The following is a 22,546-nucleotide window of genomic DNA, read 5'->3' as shown; positions in this document are numbered from 1 at the left end:
TGAGGATCTGTTCAAAGCCAGCCCATTTAGGAAAGTCCATGAGACTCTTATCTCCAGTTAACCATCAGAAAACCCGAAGTGGCTCTGTGGCTCAAAGTGGTAGAGTGCTAGCCTTGAGCAAAAGAGCTCAGGGACAGTGCCCAGGCCCTGAGTTCAAATCCTATGACTGACAAAAAAGTTTTGCAGAGAGAGATTTTATTCTTCCATTCCCACCCATGTTTGCAATAGGTTCTAATCAATTTCATCCCCTCTATCTCTCTCTTTTTTTTTTTTGAGAGGTCAGATTGGGAGTCCTTCTTAGAAAGTTGGCACTGCAGGTAGACTCCAGTCTCAAAGACCTGCAGCCTCAAATGCTGTTAGCACAAAGCTTATAAAAGCAAAAACCACACGATGGGGTAGGTTCCAAACCCAACAAAAGAGTCAAGCAAAGCAAACCATATAGGTGAACAATCGTGGGCAAGCATTCTCTGAAGCACACCTTTCCTAGGGCTAAACAGCATGATAGATCAAAATTCAAAGAATGATTTGTTTCACCTCTAGGCTTTTTGGAACTGGGTGAAAAGCCCCCACCACCCATTAAGAGCCAAGATGGCGGTGAGGACAAGACACTGTTACTTAGACAAGCTATCCTTATTTCATTTCCCCACTGGTTGTATGTATGTGAAATCAAATCATTGATTTTTAGTGAAAGGGCGTCAGGGCCCAACGAGCTTAACCAAGTTACTTTAAACAAGGTTTACAAAAGAGGCTATCGTGTACTAGACTTCTTTCATTAGCATAAAAATAACATGTTTTTTCTAAGGTTGCACAGTTCCCCTTAGGTTTTTGCCTGGGCTGTTCCCAACTGCAATCTAAGGACCCTCCAGCAGTCAAAGCTGGCTCAGTATATTTACCATAGCTAAGATATGGACCAATCCAGATGCCCTCAGTAGATGAATGGATCAAGGAAAAAAAAAAAAAATATATATATATATATATATATATATATATATCTAGGAATTCTATGCCTCCATCAGAAAGCATGGAAAGACTTGGAAAAAAGTGAAGTAAGGCAGACCCAAAGAAATGTAGGTCCTGTGGTTTCCCTCATTTGCTATAATTAGTAGACATGTAGGATAATTTATCAGATGAGTAGAAGCTCAAAATCTATGTACATCTATGTACATATCCCAAGAGATAGACACAGAGGTCTTTCTTTGTTGTTGTTTTTAATGTACTATGTAATTTTTTTGTTTCCTTTGTATGTGGTACATCCCCTGTCATCACTGTACTTGATTTTGGTACCCTGCATCTTGTATATACATTTGTCTAATTTGGGAGGGGAAGGGGAATAACAAAACGCTGAAACAAGGACACAGGATGACCCATTGCAACAAGGATACCAACAGCACAGTATATTGGAAACGAACTTTACAACTTCGGGGCGGGGGGGTGTTGGGGGGGTGAGAAGGAGTGTAGGAGGTAGGGGAGGGAAGGGATAGTGGAACAACAATAAGGGAAGGGGTAACAATGGTCGACAAGTAATGTGCTCGTTGCCTCACTCACGTAACTGCAACCCTCTGTACAGCATCTTTACAATCAAATATTTTTTTAAAAAAAAGTTGGCTCAGTATAACTGATGCCCTTATAGTCAGGAGGCTTTGAACTTAAAAATAACCAGCAATCTGTTCCCAGGTCAAGCTGGGTATGGTTTACAAATCTATGTAACACAGAAAGAGTATCCCATAAAGAAGGCTCTGGGAAAGGAGTTGAGTGACAGGGTGACACAAAGGCTTAGCTTCAGCAGATCTGAAATGGCATGTGCCTTCCATCCAGAATCAGCAGGTGTTAGCTGCCTGTGATAGAGCCAGGCCAGGTCCCGGCTGGTTTTTACAGTAGGGTTGGTCAGGTAGATGATGTAGGCTCCCTTTCAGGTGCAGTGAAACCATCTTCGATGAACTTCTTTTTTGGGGGGGGGGGGGGCGCCTTGCAAATTCTTTATTGTGATTGAGTGATTACATAATTTCACAAATTTCACAGTACTGTGGGATAGTGATGCTTAAAGTCACAAAGACATTCTAACTTTCATGGGGCAAATTGTCTATAAAGTTTTTATGAGCTTTGACAATACAGTTATATACCATTTATGTGGTCAGCAGCGTAGGGTTATTTAGTAGTGATTCGACCAGATGAATGGAGGTCCTTTGTTTCTTGAGTCTTGTTTACTTTGTCGTATCACCTTACGTTTGGATTTAACATCCACTTATCAGGGAGACCATGTGCTGTTTGTCTCTTTGTTCTTGGCTTACCTCTCTCAACATGATTTCTTCTAGTTCCATTTGATGAAGTTCTTAAACAGAATCTCCAGGTTGGAAGGGGTGGGTTTGATCTGAGCTGGGCCTGTTTATATGCCTCCTGCTAAATTCCCTGTAAGTTCTGCAGAGACTTAAGTGTGGAAACATTATTAAGTAACCTAAGGCAGGGGTGGAGGAGTGTGGGGGGTGGGGGAGAGGCCTGACTTCAGTTAAATCTATCTCCCAGTCGCTCCTGGTTACTTCCTCTGAGTATGCTGGCTTGGATGGCAGGCTGGGGCAGGAACAGTCAGGAAGGTCTTGAGTGGGCTGTCTTGGAACCATGATCTTCAGATCTCAGCCTCCTGAGTATCTAGGATTACAGGCGTGAGCCTCCAGTGCCTGGCTCTCACGATGAAATTTTGTTTGAAGTGTTTTTGATCATGCAGTTCCATACCATTTAAATATATTTACACGATTGTCATGTTTACTCTTAGTCTGGTTTTCAAAACAACCCTGAATTGTAATCTAGAGTCATAGTTTACCAAATGATAGTCACATCCACCCTACCCTCCCTTTCATTGGTCACACCAGCCATTCATTTGAAGATGTCCTCTTGTGGGGTTCATTCATGTTAGTCCATCTTTTTTGTAGCAAGAATACACATGAAATCACTTGATAAGACTGCTTACTGTGGCTATGTGGAATGAGGCTGAAAGTTTTCTGTGGGAAGCAAGTGGAGAAGTGAGAAGTGAACACATAGTAAAATGAAGATAAATGACAACTCTCACATGTCTAGTAGTGCTGCAGTAGGAATGTGCTAGGGTGTAATCTGGATGGTTGGATCAAAACCATCTCTTACAAGACCTTGGTCCTTGTTACTCCACTCCTGTATTTGAACTGTGAACTCCATGATACCAAGAGAATCTATAGCGCTTTCCCCTTTGATTAACCTTCCCCAGGGAAAACATCAAATAAGATGTCAGCATCCATGACAGTGGTTCTCAGAGACTTCAGTGGAGTTTCTCAGGCAGGAAAAGTAGGAGAATGATTTTTGCAACCCTGATCGTTTCTCACATATTCCTCTAGAGTTTGGAAGTTGCAGCCCAAGAAGAGTAGGGAATAGAGAAGAGCCTTTTGTTAAGGATTTTGGATAAGTGGTGCCTTACACTTCCTAGTGCATCTCAGCAGGAAGGGACATAGCGACTTGTCAGATCATTCAGAAGTAAGGTGGTAAGGTTGCTCTTCATCATTTTACTTCAGTTTTACCATCTATTGATGGCCAAATACTCATCAGTTATGTCATTAGATTGTAAGATGGTGATTTTCTCCTTTGTATTATTTTTCCATGTTAATTAGCCATAAATCTGTGTAAACAAACTTTCTCGTTTATTAGAGCTATTTGGTTATTCTGAAATAAAGTTTATACTAGAAAGTAAGGCCAAAATTGGAATTCTGCCCCATTAATGATCAGTTTTCAAAGGAATAAGCTATGTCTCCAGGACTTCTAATAGGATTTCACAGTTTTTCCCATCCTTCTGTGTCTCCCTTATCCTTCACTTTCTCTGTTTTTCTCTCTCTCTCACCCCCCCCCCCCCACACAGAGAAACCATTTTAATCACTAGCCTTTGTGTGTGTGTGTGTGTGTCTGTGTGTGTGTGTGTGTGTGTGTGTGTGTGTGTAGGTGCACACACTGGTGCCAGTACTGAGGCTTGAACTCAGAGCCAGAGCACTGTCCCTCAGTTTTTTTGCTCAAGACTGGCATCTTACCACTTAAGCTACAGTTTCACTTTCAGCTTTTTGGTGGTTAATTGGAAATAAGAGTCTCACAGACTTTCTTGCCTGGGCTGGCTTCAACCACAACCTTCAGATCTCAGCCTCCAAGTAGCTAGGATTACATAGACAAGCCATTGGCACTTAGTTCCATTTATCTTTTTGATGCACAAGTTATCCATCTTAGTCCAGTGGAAACCCCTTCCATGTGGTATGTTCATCTTTTGACCCCATTCTAGCCACCTTTTATAATTCCTCTGTGTCTATAAAGACAAGAGAAAATGAGGGAAAAAGTGACACTGTCAACAAGAAATGTACTTATTACCTGACTTATGTAACTGTAACCCCTTTACAATTTAAATAAAAAAAAGATACTGCAGGCCCTGTCAGCTTACTTAACCCAAGCCCTGGATTGATTGGCCTTTTCTAAGGAGCCCTGGTTCATTTCAGTTGGGGTTCATAATTAATGACTATAATCTAGGATCTAAGATTCTTTTTGCTTATGGGTCATCATTGCTTTTAGGCCTTGCAATGGTCAGATCTTAGAAACATGTACATTTATAAATACACAGTAATGCCAGGTACTGGTGGCTCAGGCCTGTAATCCTAGGTACTCAGAAGGCTGAGAAAAGGCCAGAAGTGGCACTTGTGGCTCAAGTGTTAGAGCACCATCCTTGAACACGAAGAGGCTCAGGGACAGTGCCCAGGCCCTGAGATCAAGCCCTAGGATTGGGAAAAAACAAAAATAGTAGTGAGGTAGTTATTAGGTAAGCTAGGAGGAGGAGGGAATGGGAAATTATTGTTTAGTAGATGCAGAGTTTCAATTTAGAAGGATGAGAATGTTCTAGGTGGTACAGATGGTTGCACAACAGTGGAAATGCACTTAATGCCATGAAATTATCACTAAAAAGGATTAAAATAGTAAAAAGTTGTGTTATACATATTTTAACACAAAAAGAAAATCCTTGGGGCTGGGGGTTTAGCCCAGCGGAAGGGCGCCCACCTGGCGCCTGCAAGGCCCTGGGTTCGGTTCTCAGCCCTGGAAAAAAAGAAAAAGAAAAAAAAAAGAAAATCCTTATTGCAGGAAAAATTAGACAAAATATGAGAACTTTATACAATTTCCATTTCAAGATAATTTTAAGATTATACAGACTTTGCTTAATTCTTAAATTTTAAAATTATAGACCTTATACTCCAAATTTTGGTCTAATTTCCTATTATGTAGTTTTGTAATGGTAATTATTACCTGCTTGTATCTCCTTTCTCTAATACTACTCCATTTTGAGACCTGGACTTATACTCTTCACATTCTGAGTCTTGTGGTATCTTCTCTTTTGAAACAGACTTTGCTACCGGGACTTGCTGGCCCTTCTGGGGAGGTAGTTAAGTGCACATCTGGTGTGACCTCTTCATCTACATCTGGAAGTGGTGACAAGGTCCATGCTTACCAGATTGTCCGTACAGATTCCCGGGAACAGAAGCTGGATGCCTTTCTGCAGCCTGTGAGCAAGGCCCAAGCCAGTCAGCCCCTGGCCACTGTTGCAGGGGATAGGAAGAACAGCTGTAGTGGTGAGGCCAGGCAGCAAGACGAGGAGATGCTTGAACTCCCAGCCCCTGCTGAAGTGGCTGCCAAGAATCAGACCTTGGAGGGTAAAGCACTAGAGGGGGCTTCTTCAGATACAGCACAAAAAGGAGTACCACCAACCAGCCCAGGCAACCCCAGGTATGAGCTGTGTGAAGTACTCTCTTTGTTCTTTAAAGTAATGTTTGCCCTTTTTCTTACCTGACTTGCTCTCTGCCTCCAATAAGGACAGTTTGTGGCTTCATCCACTGTCGGCCTTTAACCATGGCTTAAAAGCCAACCACCATAGTTTCTTCTAAACATATTAAATACCCATGATTCCAAATATGAGTTTAAAGTACATTAGAAAGAAGCCAGGCATTCGTGGCTCATGCTTGTAATCCTCACTACTCAGAATGTTAAGATCTGAGGATCATAGATAGAAGCCTAGTCTAGACAGAGACAGTACTCAAGCTCTGAGTTCAAGCCCCAGAACTGACAAGTGTGTGTGCATGAGTGTGTGTGTGTGCACACACACAACCCAAACATCAGAAAGAAAGCAGGTGAATCCTTTGGTGGTTTTGTTTTGTTTGTTGTTGTTTTTGTACTGGTCCTAAGGCTTGAACTTAAGGCCTAGGTACTGCCCCTGAACTTTTTTGCTCAAGGCTATGCTCTACCACTTAAGCCAAAGCTCCACTTACAACTTGTTTTGGTGTTTAATTGGAGATAAGAGTTTCATGGACTTTCTTGCCTGGGCTGGTTTTGAACTGCAACCTTCAATCTCAGCCTTCTGATTAGCTAGGATTACAGGCATGAGCCAGTGGCACCTGGCTTGAATCCTTTTATTTTAATGAAGTATTTTGATAAAGCTTCAACATTATAGGTATGTAGGAAAAGAAACCTAAAATGGCTCTTCTATCCTACCCAAAGATACTATAACTCATTTCAAAGAAGCATTTTGTCAGTCCAGTTCTGAAGTTCGTGGTAAGAGAGCTAGAAAAGGAATAGGGCTGGGAAGGTGGCTCAGTGGTAGAGTGCTTGCCTTGCATGCATGAGGCCCTGAGTTCAATTCCTCAACACCACATAAGCAAAAAAAAAAAAAAAAAGAGAGAGAGCTAGAAAAGGAGCAGGAATGATAGTAACAAAGAATGTCATTTAGCAACTACAAAAATAAAAAAAGAATGTCACTTAGTTTTGAACATTTCAGATCCTATTCTGCAGATTTGTTGCAGATTTGTTCTTAAAGTTTGTGTCTCCCTGAAGTCTATGAAGTGGACATTTCTTCTTCTTTTTTTTTTTTTGGGTCCGATTGTGGGACCTGAACTCTGGGCCTGGGCACTGTCCCTCAGCTCTTCAGCTCAAGGCTAGCCACAGCGCCACTTCCAGCTTTTTTCTTTTTGCTTATGTGATGCTGAGGAATCGAACCCAGGGCCTCAGGCATGCAAGGCAAGCGCTCTACCACTGAGCTACCTTCCCAGCCCAGATATTTCTTCTTTAGTAAGCATACTTGGAAAGCAAGCTAAAGTTACTTGCCCAAGGCTGCAGATTCACTTTGTGGCTGGCCACATAGAGTCCTGGTGCTGAAATGGCCATCTGACCTTGGATGAGACATTTAACTCTAATTTCTTATTCCCGAGTCATCCTAGTAAGACAGCTTTTAAGGATTTTTTCCCAGTGAAGAATATAAAGGATGTTGGTATTAAGTATCTATTTGTGTCAGATACTTTATCATATTTCATTTAATGCTTTTAACTTCTAGGGAAGTTTTATCTATTGGGGAACCAATAAATAAACCTAAATCTCTCACCAGTCTTCCTCAAGCCTTCTACCTTTCCTCCTGTTCATGTTGCTTTAGCCAGGTGGCTGACCTGGATTGCCTGAGCTAATTCTTAACCCTTGTTCTTACTTCAGCCTAGAAAGCTCTGGCTTCTTGTCACTTGGGTCTCAGCTCAGATGTCAGCTCTTGCTAGAGGCCTTCTTTTCCATTTAGACTAAAGTTCTCTCTCCTTTCACCTCCTATCATTCTGTCATAGGACTTTTTAACTAACATTTATTGGTATTAAAAAAACCCATCTTGGGCTGGGTGCTGGTTGCTCATTCCTATAATCTTCACTTCTCAGGAGGCTGAAATCTAAGGATTGAAGTTTGAAGCCAGCCCAGGCAGAAAAGCCCATGAGACTTGTCTCCAATTAAACATTAGAAAACAGGAAGTAGGGGCTGGGAAGGTGGCTCAGTGGTAGAGTGCTTGCCTTGCATGCATGAGGCCCTGGGTTCGATTCCTCAGCACCACATAAGCAAAAAGAAAAAAGCCAGAAGTTGTGCTGTGGCTAAAGCGGTAGAGCGCTAGCCTTGAGCTGAAGAGCTGAGGGACAGCGCCCAGGCCCAGAGTTCAGGCCCCACTACCAGACCAAAAAAAGAAAAGAAAACAGGTCGTAGAGCTGTGGTTCAAAGTGGTAGAGAGCTAGCCTTGAGCTCAGGGACAGTACCCACAACCCCAAAAACAAACTATCTTGTGATTCCTTGAGTCTCCTCTCCAGATGGAGAGTTTTTGCTACTTTTTTTTTTTTTTTGCTTTCAAATAAACTTTGTCATATTCAAAAAAAATATTTTTCTGCTGCAGTTTGACTCTCCTAGAAAGTAATAATCATGGAGACTAGCACATTGTCCCATACAGTCATTACTGTTGATGGATAGACAGAGAAGTGAATAATAAAAAAGCTTGATAAAGTCAAGGTCACTTCACTTGCTCAAGGAACCTGCAACTCTATGGGCAAAGCTAGAGAGTTTGGTCCTGGCTGCTGGCTTCTGAGGGCTCTGGGGTGAGCGACGTGCTAGAGAACAGCTTGCTGACCTGTCATAGCACAGGAATCGTTTTGCAGCTATACGACAGAGGTGGCCATCAGCATGGAGAAGCCGTTCCCTTCTCCCTGTAACAAAGTTTGGTGGAGTTTAAAAATAAAAAGGAGTTGGGCAATGGTGGCTCATGCCTGTACTTCTAGCTGCTCTGGAGGCTGAGATATGAGGATTGAGATTCAAAGCTAGCCCAGGTAAATCCAAGAGACTCTTAACTAATGAACCACCAAAATGTTGGAAGTAGAGCTAGAGCTCAAGTGGTAGCTATAGCTACTACCTTTTGCTAGCCTTAAGCAAAAAAGCTAGGGGAAAGTTGTGATATGCACATTCTTCTTTCTTTTTTTCTTCTTTCCTTCCTTCCTTTCTTTTTCTTCCTTTCCTTTCTTTCCTTCTTTCCTTTCCTTCCTTCCTTCCTTCCTTCCTTCCTTCCTTCCTTCCTTCCTTCCTTCCTTCCTTCCTTCTTTCCTTCTTTTCTTTTTGTATTTCTTTTTTAAATCCAAGACTGGGAGTCAAACTTGATACCTGCCACTTTTGCTCATTGGATAACACTCTGCCAACTGAGCCACGACTCTAGCCTTGCCATTCTTTTTCTTAATTGCAGAAAGAGGCATCGGGAAGATTCTGATGTGGAAATGATGGAAGATGATTCCCAGAAGGACATAACAGCAGCTTCTACCCCTCGGAGAAGGATCATTAACCTCACCAGTATTTTAAGTCTCCAAGAAGAAATTAGTGATCGGGGACATGAGAGTAAGTAAGTGCAGAGCACTGCTTCGGACTCAGAGGGCCTAAACTGTTTCCAGTAATGTTTGGGAAATGCAGAAAGCATTTTGTTGTCCACTGGACAAGCCTGGCTTCCGAAAGTAACCCACAGAGACATCAGATAACAATTCGCAAGAGGAAAAAAAGAGTATCAGTCCATTTTAATTAGCATTTGTTGTATTATTAAATCATAGGAGCCAGGTAAAAACATTTATTGCCGTAATTTCTACTTTGCTAAAAGCATCATGATGATCAACAAAACTCTTCAGCCTAAATGCGATGTGCTATTGCTGGACGCTCATGGGCTTTGGAGAGAGCCTGGCCTCGGATCCTGGCTGCAGCCACTTCAGTTGTGTCGCCACCCTTGGGACTTAGCCTTTCTGTGCCTGCTGTTCCTCATCAAAACCTGAGATTAACTTTGCCCTAGACTTTTACCCTAATTAGAGACCAGCTGTGACACATTCATGAAAGACTGCATACTTTTATATTGTAGAAACAAAGTCATCTTTGTCACCCTCAAAAATAGCTTTTGAGAATACTGACTGTAGAATTCCATCCTGCTCCCTCTTACTTCAGAAGGTGTTACATGGTTTACATGGAGGAGACCCAGGGATTAGGTATGTGATAGCAATCAGTGTCACCAGCCATTCTGACCCCACCTTATGAGTGAGTCACTAACACTCTAAATAGACTTCACTGGGCAGGGCTCGGGGTGGCAGGTCTGCACACATGGATTAGCTAAGATCTTTCCATTTTTCAAACATTTCAATAGTATTATCTTTAAAAATGTATCTTAAACTATGACCCATCTGTATTTTTAAGAATGATGAGTAGATCAGGAGCAAGTCAGTACCTTTCCCACTCATCCTCAGCCTTTTACAACAGTTGCTAAGACTCATTGACCTCTTAAGTTTGCCTTAGTTACGTGTCTAAACCAATGCAGGAAGACCTCAGTTTTCCTTTCTCTATTCACTCGTAGCACTCTGGGTTTGTGTTTTTAACTCAAGGTAAAAACCTTGCCTTGAGTAAACTTCCTGTCTGGTTTCCAATGATTTCCATGAAGACTTGCTCCAGTTACTTTTTCACGTTATCATTCGCCTTCAAGATGGGACCTCTGAAAGCAATTTTCAGTCATATAAGAAAGATAGGCTAGCCTGGCGCCCGTGGCTCACGCCTGTAATCCTAGCTACTCAGGAGGCTGAGATCTGAGGTTCAAAGCCAGCCCAGGCAGGAAAGTCCGTGAAACTCTCATCTCCAATAAACCACCAGAAAGCTGGAAGTGGCGCTGTAGCTCAAGTGGTAGAGTGCTCACCTTGAACTAAAAAGCTGAGGGACAGTGCTCAAGCCCAGAGTTCAAGCCCCATGACTGACAAAAAAAAAGAAAGGTAGGCTAATGTGTGATTTACTTAGCAGTCTTCATCTCAGTAGTTTTTTTGTTTTGTTTTGTTTTTGTTTTTTGTTTTGTTAGTCGTGGGGCTTGAACTCTGGTCCTGAACGCTGTCCCTCAGCTCTACAGTTCAAGGCTAGTGCTCTACCACTTGAGCTACAGCTCCGCTTCCGGTTTTCTGGTGGTTTATTGGAGATTAGAGTTTCACGGACTTTCCTGCCCGGGCTGGCTTTGAACTGCGATCCTCAGATCTCAGCCTCCTGAGTAGCTAGGATTACAGGCATGAGCCACCAGCGCCCGGCCATCTTGGTAGTTTTAAATGACAGACTTCCCCTAGACTTGAAATGCACGAGGCAATCTATTAAAGATCACTTTTTTTTCTGTTTTCAGTGAAGTGAAACAAACACCTGTATCTGGTGTTTACAGGTTTGGAGTTTTACTGAAGCCAAAATGATGGGTCATAAGTGGCTTAAAATTGTAAATTCCTGCGAACTATCTCACATCATTCCCAAGCAGTCTTGTGAAAGGCAGACTACATGCTGCTGTCCTTTTTTAAAAACAAGGTAACAGTAGGTGAAGAAGTCAGATTAGATGGAACATCCCAGAACAAGCCCAGAGCCGGGCACTGTGCACACAATACAATGCCAGCTTCTTGGGGTGGAGCCAGGAAGATGACTTGAGTTCAAAAGTTCCAGGCTAGCCGGGTGCCAGTGGCTCATAGGTATAATCCTAGCTACTCAGGAGGCTGAGATCTTAGGATCCTGGTTCAAAGCCAGCCCTGGCAGGAAAGTCTGTGAGATTTTTATCACCAGAAAACTAGAAGTGGTGCTGTGGCTCAAAGAGGTAGAGCACTTGCTGAATAGCGTAGGGACAGCGCCCAGGCCCTGAGTTCAAGCCCACGACCAACAAAAAAAAGTTCCAGGCCAGTTTGCACAACTTAATAAGACTACGTCTCAAACTAAAACAAAGAAAAAGAAAACAGACAAAGAAAAGCCAGAGGAGAGGCTTTGTAGATGGCAGTTATTGTCAGCGTCCAGGCCAGTGGCTCACGCAAGGCGAGTATGTACATGATTCTGATCCGTTAGCCAGGGGGGGACCTTCAGCTGGCGTTGATGTTTGTGTTGTCCTCGTTTGTTGAATTTCCAGTCCCACCTGCCAATGCTTAGGCAGGATCAGGTCAAATGATAATTGAGGGGCCTTATGTGTCCCGCAAGCCAGACATTCCCCACCTCTGCTTAGGCCAATACTGCCATTAGACAGGGGAAGTCTGTGGCACTTAACAGTCACAAAGAGGAGGCCACTGTGATGGGAGGAGTGCAGCCTAAGAAGGATTCTGCCGAAGCTTATGACTGCCCTGCTCTGTAAAATGTGCTCACTCCCGAAGCCCTCACTGGACTCTCATAAACACTTTAGGTACCTTGTAAATGTTTAGTAAACTCCAAGGCTCCGTTCCTGTTAGTGACCTCTGCCATGAACCCTCTTCTGCTGGCATCTTGTCCACATAAGCTCAAGAAAACTGTCTTTGAGTTGAAGGCCATGTTGGGGTTCTCAGGCTCAGACTGAGTGAGGAAACTTGCAAGCACCAGCCTTCCTACTCCCTGATGTTGTTTTCCTGCACCTGGAAAGAAATGAGAAGCACTTCCCTTACTTGCACTTCCCTTACGCTCACTTGCACCTGTGGTTCCTTACTTAGGTGCCACCTGTGCTGGGAGGTGTCTGTTGAGGTTGCCCAGCATGGAGCCTGGCACGTGACTACTGTGGTAGGGAGCAGCCTGGCAGCAGAAGCCCTAGAATCGGTGTCAAAGCTGAACACTCAGTTAAGCAACTCTCTTGGGCCTGATAGATATGTACTGACCTGTCTTCAAATGGGGCTAATTTTGGAAGACTCAGCATCTTGTCACACTATAGAGTTAGGGACAAGTAATGACTGAACTTACTACTGGTCCCTTCATTGTGACCTGATTAAACTGGAATAAGGAATGTCATAAATTATTTGTGATGATTTGAATGTAAAAATGTTAACATCTTTTTTTTTGCCTCCAGATAACCATTATAAAATTCATAGTTTTTTGATCTTTTGATAGCATTCTTGGGTCTAAATGGACATACTCTTAACATGATTTGTCACAGGAAACTTTTCTTTTTTTTTTTTTTTTGGTTGGTTGTGGGGTTTGAACTCTGGGCCTGGGGGCTATCCCTCAGCTCTTCAGCTCAAGGCTAGTGCTCTACCACTTGAGCCACAGAGCCACTTCCAGGAAACTGTTTTGATACATGAACTTAATGCAGCCAACATTTGAGAAACATCTTATAAAATGTGCCACACTGCCATACTTGGGGTAGAAGGTCAGATGAACAAGACATGACCCTGGCCTTCAAGGATACTGTGGTGGTGTACATAGATTATTAAGTAGACAACTGGCTATAGAATTAGAATTAAATGAATTGTACCAGAGAAGAGGCCAGGTCAGCAGGAACTGCACTGAAATCCCCAGGAGAGTGCAGGGAGGGCTTCTTGATCATCTCAACCACAGAGTCATTGGCAGACAGAGGCCCTGGAAGGTGTCCATCAGGGAATGGGGCCTCTGCCCTGCAAGAAGACGTTAGAAATCAGAGCGCTGGGGCTCAGGACCTCTCCTTCGGTGTAGCTTTCCTTGCTGCTGCTGAGAACATCAGGCCAAGACAAAGAAGGCCTGCTGTGAAACAGGACGTGTATTTGGGCTTCGGGAACCCAGAAGGACTCCCATTTTGCTTTTTGTAGAATTTCAGGAAATGAATACAGACCTGTAGGGGCTGTAGGGAAATTTAGGGTGGGAACGAAGTATATGCCCTTTAAATCCTGAAAAATCCATGCCGAGGCCTAGTTGAGAAGAGCCTTGTGTCGGGGGCTGAGGAGGGCAGGCTACCTCAGTAGCTAGGAATGTGTCAGGGTATATCTCCATGAGCACTCTGCATGGAAACTTCTGGCCCTGATTTATTGTATTGCACTGCTTTCCCTTTCCTCCAGTGTCTCATTATTCATGATTACTTGACGTTCTCCAGCTTTTAAAATAATTATTTTCCACCCACGCATAACATCCTGTAAAGACATTGAGTTTCCAGTGGGAACCGAGCTCTAAAAATGAAGGAAATAAGCCTCTTGGTGGGGGAGGGGATGGAGGATTCATCGCAAAATTTACGTAACAACAAGAATCAACTTGTAATGTCCAAGCTTAAGGAAAAGGTCCTGTAAAACATGACACACAGGCTCGTGACTGTGCCCACACCCTTTCTTGTTTCCTTCAACTCTGCATCCGCTTTCTCCTCTTTGGTAGTGGTGCATTTTCTTCTTTCATTAAAAATAATTTTGGGGGCCTGGGAGAGGAAGTTTAGTGGTAGAATTTTTGCTTGCTACTTGTGAGGCCCTAGATTCAGTCTGAAGCACTGCCAAAATAGGAGTATATACTTTTTTCTGCTTCGATAATAGCGGAGTTTGAACTCAGGGCCCATGCTTGGGAGGCAGGCGCTCTACCAGTTGTATCAGTAAATATAAAACTGTATTTTTCAAATCTGTGTAACCTCCACAGAAAGGAGAGTGAATGCCTATGAGAATCTCAAGAGCACTGCCACCACCAGCGAAGTTCTTAACGTGCATCTTTCCCGTCCTGATACCTTCTTTCCTTCCTACAGCTGCTTGCTCCCCTGCTGTGTGCTTCATATTTTCTTCCTTGTTGTTATATATTACTGCTTGTATTTGTAATAAAAACCATTTACTTTTGTAAACTTTGAACGTTATAAATGTAATGATTTTATATGAATTTATGCTCTTTAGGTGCAACCATCTTCACACATACGGCTGTGGTTTACCTTTTGTATGTAATGGATTCCATTTCATAAGCACTCATAAGTTGATTCATTCTGTTGAAGGGCATGTCTCGTTGCATCTCATCCTGCTTTCCAGCCAGTGTTACACACTAGATATGAAGATCTATGGAGATATTTGCTTAGGAACGTTACTGCTAGGTCACAGAATGGTGTGCTGCTTTTCAGAGGGGCTGTGTTTACTTACACTCCGACCAGCAATGGACCCTTTCTTTCTACTGCTGATATTATCCAACATTTTGCTAGTTTGATGAATACTAAGCCATATCTGATGGTTTTTATTTGTACTTCCTTGCTGACTAATACATTTTAGGAAGTGTATTTCCTCATTTGTTAAGTGTCTGTTCAACATTTTTGTCCATTTTTCTGTCAGGTTTTTTTTTTTTTTGGTCGGTCGTGGGGCCTGAACTCTGGGCCTGGGCGCTGTCCCTCAGCTCTTCAGCTCTAGGCTAGCGCTCTACCACTAGAGCCACAGCGCCTTTTTCTGCTTATGTGGTGCTGAGGAATCGAACCCAGGATCTCGAGGCAAGCACTCTACCACTGAGTCACCTTCCCAGCCCCTAACTAATGTTAATCTTTTCATTTTTTTCTAATTTTAGAAGTTCTTCATATATTCTAAGTGGTGATCATTTAGATGAAAATATCTTGCTCTAGTTTAGAGCTTATCTAGTAACTTCTTGTTTGGAACACTTGTTTTTAATAGAAATAGAAATTCTTTTGTTTACGGTAGACACATTTATTGGTTGTTCTTTACAGACTGGCCTTCTGGATTTTTTTTTTAAATGAGATGGGTCTTACTATGTTGCTGAGGCTGATCTTGAACTTCTGGACTGGACTCAAGGGATTCTCCTGCCTCATGTAGTTTGTTTTCAGGAGGTTTGGTTCAGTTCAGGTATCTTTGCTTGATGTCGCTAGTTCTTACGCCAGATCATTGCCAGTGAGAAGAGGTATTTAAGATTCCATTAACAAACACTGTGTTTGTTTTTGTTTTCCAGCTCTACGAGAAATGCTCTGTAACCACTCCTTTGTGGGTTGTGTGAATCCTCAGTGGGCGTTGGCTCAGCATCAGACCAAGCTATATCTTCTCAACACCACCAAACTTAGGTAAATCAGTGTGTGGAAAGCAGTGAGCCACTGGAATGGTCCAGGGTTCGTGGGCACAGAGGTTGAGAGCAGGAAAGGTGGCTGACACAGGCTCGAGTCAGATAGATGGGACCATTTACTATTCCTATGACCATCCGTTACTTTCCTAAATATGTCTCAGTTTTTTCATCTGTAAATTAGGATAATACTATTATTTGTGTGTTTATTGGTGCTGGTCTTGGGACTTGAATTCAGGGCCTGTCCCTGATACTTTGCTCTCTACCATAGCTCCATTTCCATCTTTTTTGGTAGTTTAGTGGAGATGAGAGTCTCACAGACTTCTCTGCCTAGGCTGGCTTTGAACCATGATCCTCAGATAGCAGCCTCCTGAGTAGCTAGAATGATAGGCATGAGCCACTAGTTCCCTGCAGGATACTACTACTTAACTTGCATTTTTCTGGTAAGGATAATGGCTGAGAAGCCTAGTCCTTGCTGGATGCTTATTGGCTGTGGACTAGGTGTTGAGGACTTGATGTTATTGGAGAATTCTTAGTGCCTTTTTCTAGTTTGGGGAGTATAACAAAGGCTTAGACTAACCACCAAGCAAGCTAGGGGGGTTCATCAAACACAGTAAGGGTGGTTAGACTAAGCCTTTGTTATATAGCATAGGAACTCACACTTTGGTCCAGGCTAGTTTCAGACAATAGTCCTCCTACATTTCCACATCCCGAGTAGCTGGTGTTATAGGAGGAACCACTCTACTCAGTTTGTTTTTGAGATAGGGTCTCACTAGCTTTTACCTTAAAGATAATCCTCCTATTTTGCGGGCCAACTATTTGAGATTATAGGCATGTACTACATGTTTGATAATGATGTGTTTAAGCAAGACCAATAAGGTTCAATTGAAAAACTGTAAAATACCATATAAATGTGGCATTTATTACAATTCTGTGTCTTTATAAATAATTGATTGTATACTTAACAGCTGCTTTTGGATTGTTGTTAGCAGTCTGTCATCTTAAACCAAGTATCTATGAGTCACATGTCTATAATCCCAGACTCAGGAAGCTGAGGCAGGAAGATTTCTACTTCATAGGTAGCCTGAGCTATAGCGCAAGACACTGTCTCAAAAGTTAAAACTTATCAGTATGGTGTAATTCTGTCTTTCGTTTACTTTTGATTATTTAGAAAGACTTCCTCCCTATGTAATTTTTTTCTCAGGTGAGGATTGAGCTCAAGGCTTCACCTATATTAGACAAGCTCTCTACCACTTAGTGACACCCAGACTCTCCCACATAGGTTTTTGTTTTGTGTGTGTGTGTGCGTGTGCGTGCGTGTGCCAGTACTATGTCTTTCAGTCAGGGCCTTGCACTTTCCCACAGCTTTTTGTTTTTGTTTTTGTTTTTTGGGTCCGTTCATGGGGCCTGAACTCTGGGCCTGGGCGCTGTCCCTCAGCTCTTCAGCCACAGTGCCACTTCCGGCTTTTTTCTTTTTGCTTATGTGGTGCTTAGGAATCGAACCCAGGGCCTCTGGCATGCAAGGCATGCGCTCTACCACTGAGCCACCTGCCCAGCCCTTTCCCACAGCTTTTTCACTCACTTCTGGAGCTCTACCAATTGAGCCACACCTCCAGTCTGGCGTTTCGCTGGTTAATTGGAGTCCTACAGGTTTTTTTTCTGTCTCAGTCAGCTTCAAACTTTGGTTCTCAGATCTCAACCTCTTGAGTAGCTAGGACATAGGTGAACTACCTTCACCCAACTTCCATATAATTTTTAATGTTAGTTGTCAGATTTATAGCATTCTTTGTTAAGCAGGGGAAAGTATGCAAACATAACTTTTATTAAATTTCACTGAAGATGCCAGAAACCATTTATAGCACCAAGGGGGTAAAGACAGCCTGTTTGGGGGGCTGGCCAGCCACAGATCCAGCTGTGGAGTAAATGTTCCAGCTCTTTGAAGGATAGAGATGCTGTTAGACTGTTAACCCAGGCCCTCCACCAGTCTTTTTGTCCCCGATTGTTTCAGGACTTCTTCTATGTTGTACCTGCTGCTTGACTCTCAAGCAGACTTAGCTTTTCCCTAATATCACTGCATTTTTATTTCCAGCGAGGAGCTATTCTACCAGATTCTCATCTACGACTTTGCCAACTTTGGTGTTCTGAGGTTATCGGTAAGTTTTTATCCTCACTTCTGAAATGAAACTGGTCATTTTTCAAAATAGGAGCTCTACATTATCTTATTTGTAGTTTAATTGTTTTCTTAAATGTACTTAGTAGTTTTTGAATTGTATGAGTTGCATGTAGGGGCATCTAATCTCAGTAGTTTTATGCTCATTAGCTGAATAGTCATTTGGAGTTGCCAACTTAAACAACTATTAGTGTAGAAATTAATATGTGGCCTGGGAAGGTGGCTTAGCACTAGAGTGCGTGCCTAGCATGAGTGAAGCCCTGGATTCAATTCCTCAGTACCACATAAAAAGAAAAGGCCAGAAATGGTGCTGTGGCTCAAGTGGTAGAGTGCTAGCCTTGGGCCAAAGAAGCTCAGGGACGTGCTTAGGCCCTGAGCTCAAGCCCCAGGACTGGCAAAAAAGGAAGAAAGGAAGGAAGGAAGGAAGGAAGGAGAAAGGGGGAGGGGAGGGAGGGAGAGAGAGGGAAGGAGGTAGGAGAGATATTAATATGTATCCACTCAGGAAAACTGGCAAGAGAAAAAAAATAGAAATATTCTTTGAAACCATGATCAAAATATAACCTCTGGTAACCCTTTTTAAAAATATGCTGGTGGTTCATTGCCGGACCTCATGCAGGCCAAGCAAGTGCGCCACCATGGAGAGAAGAGCTATGCCACTGTCCCCTCACTAACAATTTAGTCAGCTTATACCAAGACTTTGTCAGTGCCTAATTTTAATTTAGATTTAAAGTCATACTATCTTGTAGTTCATTTTATATTTGATGGATTCTACAAAAATTGTGCAGTTATTTTGATTAGAAATGCATTGAATCTATACATCAATTTGGGGAGAGAAGTTTTTGTCAGGTTAATCATTAGCATTTCACATTTCTTTTTTGAATTTTTAATGAGCTATAATCTTTTAAGTAGTTGTACAAAGAGGTTACAATTCCTTATGTTTGGGTTATGCGTATAATTATCTTGATCAGTGTCACCCCTTCCATCATTCCCCCCCACTTCTCCTCCTTCCTGTCCCTCCCCTCAAGTTACATAGTTTTCTTCTTAAGTAATGTTCCACTATAATGACCGCATTGCTCACCCTGCCTCCTCATTACTCCCCCTTCCCAGAACATGATCATTTTTTAAAGCAGTTCATTAATTGTTCAGAGTCGTTATAGCTTTGGACTCCTCCCCTGAGTATACCATTCTTTAGTCAGTTTGTGTATGTACATAAAACCCTGTATGCTTGCATTTTAGAGCTAATTTCCATATTTATGAAAGGAAATCAGGCCTGACCTATGATGCCTGGCTGCCTTCTCTTTTTAACTTCATCAGTCTATTATTTTTTGTTTCATTTTTTCAAATAGTACACCCCAAAATGTTGTCATTCCATGTGTATACCATAAACATGTAATGCAATAAACTTCCATACATGACATACCATGTACCGCGTAGTACTACCTCCCCAGCGACTACAGATTTATCAGTGTTACTGATTTCTCAAAGAACTATTTTTATTATTTCACTGATTTTTTTTTTTTTTCTGTGTGTGCGTTCGCCAGTACTAGGGCTTGAACTCAGGACCTGGACATCATCCCATAGCTTTTTCACTCAAAGCTAGCACCAGAGCCATAGCTCTACTTTGGCTTTTTGCTGGTTAATTAACATCATGTATATTAAATTTAAATTGATATTGATGCCCAAATCTTTTGTATATCCTTAATTATTTTTCTACTTGTTATATTAGTTGAGAGTATTGGAACCCCTAGCCATAGTTGTGAATTTCTCTTATTTGTATTTATTTTACTTATTTAAAGTTCTTTTGTTGGATGTATAAATATTTTAAGATTATTTCATTAGCCTGGTATTATGGTATACTCCTGTTATCCTAGCTACTTGAGAGACTAAGCAAAGATCGGGAGAATTGCAGTACAAGGACAGCCCGGGTAGAAAATTCCACAGATCTCAATCTCAACAAATGAAAAGCTGGATATGCCTACCATGCCAGAAGCATAAACAGGATTGCAGGCCAGGCTAGCCAAGGCCAAGGAAGGAAAGAAAAAAAAAAAGGCTGTACTTGAGAAATAGGGATGTGGCTCAAGTGGTAGAGTGCCTACTTAGCAAATGCAAGACCTGTGTTCAAACCCTAGTACTGGCCAAAAGAGGGAGAGAGGAATGAAGTAGACATTTTTGGGTTTTTGCAATATTGGGATTTGAACTCAGCTCTGCTCCTGTGCTCTACTGCTTGAACCACACCTCTGGCACTTTTTACTCTGGTTGCTTTTGAAACAGCTTCTCACTTTTTGCCCAGAGAGGGACTGGGCCATGATCTTCCTATCTGTGCTTCCTGCCGTTGTTGTCTCCTGATCTCTCGCCCTCCCACGTTAACTATGTTATGTCCTTCTGATTTGACTACTTTCATAAAAAAATATGTATATATAGTAACAGCATATTAAGGGTTTGTAACACAAAAAAGCTCAACAGGAACATTTTCAGAAGGGAAATACAAGATCGATATCTTTTAAACTAGAGATTTCAGCCTTGTTCCTCACCAGTTTATCTGAAACATCAACTTATTCTTCCTTCTTCCTGCTTTAGTTTTTAGGCAATAGAAAGAAATGTTCTGCCTGTGAAATGTGAAAACAGGTTTGACTCCTAAGACTGCTGAGAAGAAAGTAAACTTCCTAGCTGTAGAGAGACTTTGCTCAATCTTGTCTCTGGAGATGCCCACTGACAGGACAGGAGGATTTGTGTAGTTATTTATGATTTCCTTTGAAAGTAATCAGGAGTAAGTGTTGAATTTGTGGATTGATGCTTTTGTGCCTGAACCGATGGTGGTTTATGGGGCTCTGAACCGATGGTTGTTTATGGGGCTCGGGCTTTACACCTGTTCCCTGATGTTTTGTTCTTCCTAGGAACCAGCCCCACTCTTTGACCTCGCTATGCTTGCCTTAGACAGTCCTGAGAGTGGCTGGACAGAGGAAGATGGCCCCAAGGAAGGACTTGCTGAATACATTGTTGAGTTTTTGAAGAAGAAGGCAGAGATGCTTGCAGACTACTTCTCTTTGGAAATTGATGAGGTGGGGTGGCTATTCTTGAGGTATTAGGTTCTTACATTCTTCAGATAAGAATTAAAAGTTTCATTCATTACGTGTGATATCCTCACCACTCCTTATTTGCATTGGTAGGTTTTTATTTATATGTTAGCTTAGCTGTGTTGTCATCCATTCTTGCCACTTCTTTTCCCAGGAGTGAAGGATCAAGACCGAAGGGAGGCTCTGCCACTTGCTCCCTTCTCTCCCTCTTACCCGTTAGTGTTTGGTGCTCTATCTTGATGTGTTCTTTGACCAATGAGCAGACCCAAGAAAAGGTGGTTCTACTACATGTCAAGATTAAAATTCTTTTAACTTGTCCCCAAGTCCTGCTCAGTACCTGGTCACCCAACATGGCAGGTGTGAGAACAAGACTTAGAGAAGCACTTAAGAGAAATGAAATATTTTTGAAATTTATCAACGTTATTTCTTACCCAATTTTTTTGGCCTTTTTCTCACAATCAGGAAGGGAACCTGATTGGATTACCCCTTCTGATTGACAACTATGTGCCCCCTTTGGAAGGACTGCCTATCTTCATTCTTCGACTGGCTACAGAGGTAAGTGGTCAGGCAGGTGCTAAGCATGGGGGCTTGTTCTCGCATGTTTGGGAGGGAAAGAACATACCACCCATTCTTCATTTGGAATTGTAAAGATAACTAGATAAAACCACCAAGGGCCACCCTCTCCCCCCAATATTCATCCCAGAGTACTTAGCAGGCCAACTGACAGTTTTAATCTGTGGAAAGTCACATTTGTAAGCTGTGATTTACAACCTCCATTTAGAAATGACAGTGTTTAAAGCATGTACTCATCTTGAGGTATTGAATTTTTTGAACCAGGTGAATTGGGATGAAGAAAAAGAATGTTTTGAAAGCCTCAGTAAGGAATGCGCTGTATTTTACTCCATCCGCAAGCAGTATATATCGGAAGAGACAGTCCTCTCAGGCCAGCAGGTACTATGGTGGTGCACCCCTTGGGACAGACTTTCACACACCTTTAGACGGTGAGACTTGTCAGTCTCTAAAACGCTACTGTGTGGAGTAAGATTCAAATAGTCGTCAGTTTTTCTAGTAGACCTTAGGATTAGCTTAGGCTTCCCTCAAACTTAAGGTCCTTCTCTCTGTGAATCCTGAGTGCTGGGATTACAGGTATGTATTACCTCTTCTGGTTTATTCGTGAGTGGGGTTTGACCTCAAGGCCTTGCACTTGCTGGCCTGGTACTTTAATACTTAGGCCACACCTGCTTGCTGATTATTTGGAGATGGCATCTAGTGAACTTTTCGGCCCCCAACTGCAGTTCTCTGAGTAGCTAGGATTATAGGCATGATCCTCTTGAGTTTTATTTCCTTCTATTCTAGACTAGGTACTTCCAGTGATCTCAGAAACTATCAAGTGTAGAAACAAGTACAAGGCATCACAGTGACAGGGGTGCAGTTTAAGACTGTCCTACACTGGTGGGTCTGTTATCTCTCACATCTCCCACTTAACCCCAAGTCTTCACATTCTGGATCAGTTTCCACAGTGACTCTTAGTTCTTTCTCTCTTAACTGCTTAGCCAGGAAGCAAGCTCTACAATTCCTTTTACAGATCATCTGGACACAGAGAGCCCTGGGTTCCTAATGTGTCACATGGGGAGAGGAAAGAAGGGGCCAAAGTAGGATGGGAATCAAAGGATAGCCACTATGATTTCTAACCATCTTAAAATGATTGGCCCATCCACCCCCACAGGTGGTGGTATTC

General features: G+C 42.4%; 1 protein-coding gene across 4 annotated transcripts in view; it reads left to right on the top strand.

Annotated features, from left to right (window-relative positions):
• Positions 1–22,546, top strand: part of Mlh1 (mutL homolog 1) — a 51,693-nt gene that overhangs the window by 27,901 nt on the left and 1,246 nt on the right. For all 4 annotated transcript variants that reach the window (XM_042666518.1, XM_042666519.1, XM_042666520.1 and 1 more), the window contains 7 exons: positions 5,387–5,766; positions 9,059–9,207; positions 15,460–15,568; positions 17,654–17,717; positions 20,629–20,793; positions 21,271–21,363; positions 21,646–21,759. In XM_042666518.1, the coding sequence (XP_042522452.1) occupies positions 5,387–5,766; positions 9,059–9,207; positions 15,460–15,568; positions 17,654–17,717; positions 20,629–20,793; positions 21,271–21,363; positions 21,646–21,759 (1,074 nt within the window). The remainder of the gene's footprint in view (positions 1–5,386; positions 5,767–9,058; positions 9,208–15,459; positions 15,569–17,653; positions 17,718–20,628; positions 20,794–21,270; positions 21,364–21,645; positions 21,760–22,546) is intronic.

The sequence above is a fragment of the Dipodomys spectabilis genome, unplaced genomic scaffold (genome assembly GCF_019054845.1).
Source record: "Dipodomys spectabilis isolate Male_0828 unplaced genomic scaffold, ASM1905484v1 ptg000365l, whole genome shotgun sequence".
NCBI classification, from domain to species: Eukaryota; Metazoa; Chordata; class Mammalia; order Rodentia; family Heteromyidae; genus Dipodomys; species Dipodomys spectabilis.
The sequence above is the reverse complement of the archived record's forward strand: the minus strand, read 5'-3'. Positions and strand labels throughout refer to the sequence as shown.